Raw genomic sequence first — 1,618 nt, 5'->3', positions numbered from 1 at the left:
TGCCATTGATTTTCCCTGACAGCCCTTCATGTATTTTGCAGTAAGGTGTTTGTGAAGTCTTTTTTTTTTTTTTGATTTATCACATGAGCCGTGAATTTCAGGTGATGGTTGACTCCACGGGAGATGGTTCCACGGGAAAACATGTTAAAAACATAAAAGGCAAATACACATTTTTCAAACAACATTAGTTGTCTTGCTGTGTATATGTCATTATTGATTCAACATCACATTTATAGGTAAGGAATAGTGCTGTAGATGACAAACTGGCTAATGAAATTTGTTCTTGGTATACAGGGAATGAAGTGACCTCTGCCAGATGTTTAAATGATTATATAGTATAGAATAGTAGATAATGTTCAGTCAGAAATGTACTGTATGGGTGAACAATAATGCAGATCAGGGAGGACTGTTGATTTAATATCCTGGTGCAAAGTCCAGACTGTTATGTAAGACAAACTCTGACTACTGCTCTTACATTTCCTGCTTCTCCTCCTGCAGATTATCTCTTATTTTGAAAGGTAATCATCTTAGAAGGTCATTTTAAAAGCGGTTAAATAGATTGTTTGGACTACACTCACTGCAGTGGATTTAAAATTGTACTGTTTAACTTCATCAGTCAGAATCTGATGGTTGATAACAATCAATCAATCCTCCTGCTGTTTGTCTGTTGTGTGTGTTGTATCTTATCTTTCATCTAAACCAGGGCATTGTTATTGTGGTACCATAAATGAGCTGAAACTACTGTAAGTAATTAAACCAAGGCTTAAAGACAGCTCATTACATTGTTTATGTTATCACTGATCCAAGGTCTGTACTCCACTTTTGAGCTTTTAAGGCGAGCTCGCTGTATCAATGCACTGTCAAGATTTTCGAAAACTGAAATATGAAGCCAAAAATCCATTGTCTTTTTTCTGCAGGTATATCAGAGGAATTCATGACACCAATGTTCAACTTTTACAAAAGCATTGGTGAACTCCACATGGTACAGGAGGAACAGGCTCTCCTCACAGCCATAACCATCTTGACACCAGGTAACCCAGTATCAACATCTCACTTATCCTCATAGTTTATGTATCTCCCTACAGTTGTTGATACCCTATCTTCTCCAGATCGGCCTTACGTGAAGGATCAGCAGGCTGTTGAGAGACTTCAGGAGCCCATGCTGGACATGCTGAGGAAGCTGTGTGGGCTACAGCACCCGCAGAAGCCTCAGTACTTCGCTCGGCTCCTGGGCCGTCTGACGGAGCTGAGAACACTCAACCATTACCACGCAGAGATGCTCACGTCGTGGAGGATGAACGACCACAAATTTACCCCTCTGCTCTGTGAGATCTGGGACGTGCAGTGACACAGCAGGAGAAGGGAAGAAATTCATAGCTTGGGGATGATAACGTGAACATTTAAACTCGCAAGACAAAGTCATGGTCCAACTGCACAAGCTGTGTGTCTCTATGTTGTCTGACCTTGACGGCATTAGTCATATATTGACTCGGTTTAGAGTATTGTTTGAGTTTATTCTGCTCATGGATTTTTTTCATGGCTCACACCATCATCAGCATGTCTATTTGCTGTGCGATTTAGTCAGCTCAGACTTGTAGAGGCAATTGAAATTATGGTA

General features: G+C 40.5%; 1 protein-coding gene across 1 annotated transcript; it reads left to right on the top strand.

The window, feature by feature from the left end:
- Window positions 1-66: 66 nt before the first annotated feature.
- On the top strand, window positions 67-1,611 carry LOC111663965 (bile acid receptor-like). The gene is made up of 2 exons (XM_023418385.2): window positions 67-1,031; window positions 1,110-1,611. The coding sequence occupies exons 1-2, from the start codon at window positions 884-886 to the stop codon at window positions 1,346-1,348; spliced, it is 387 nt and encodes a 128-aa protein (XP_023274153.1). The 5' UTR covers window positions 67-883; the 3' UTR covers window positions 1,349-1,611.
- The last annotated feature ends 7 nt before the right edge of the window (window positions 1,612-1,618 follow it).

Source organism: Seriola lalandi, unplaced genomic scaffold (genome assembly GCF_002814215.2).
Source record: "Seriola lalandi dorsalis isolate HSWRI2012SDOR001 ecotype SW California unplaced genomic scaffold, Sedor1 jcf7180002001274, whole genome shotgun sequence".
Taxonomy (NCBI): domain Eukaryota; kingdom Metazoa; phylum Chordata; class Actinopteri; order Carangiformes; family Carangidae; genus Seriola; species Seriola lalandi.
The sequence above is the reverse complement of the archived record's forward strand: the minus strand, read 5'-3'. Positions and strand labels throughout refer to the sequence as shown.

Coding starts and splice junctions, on each gene's coding strand:
- LOC111663965 (XM_023418385.2), top strand. CDS start 884: ATGAAGCCAAAAATCCATTGTCTTTTTTCTGCAGGTATATCAGAGGAA. Junction 1,032..1,109: donor CATAACCATCTTGACACCAG/GTAACCCAGTAT, acceptor TATCTTCTCCAG/ATCGGCCTTACGTGAAGGAT.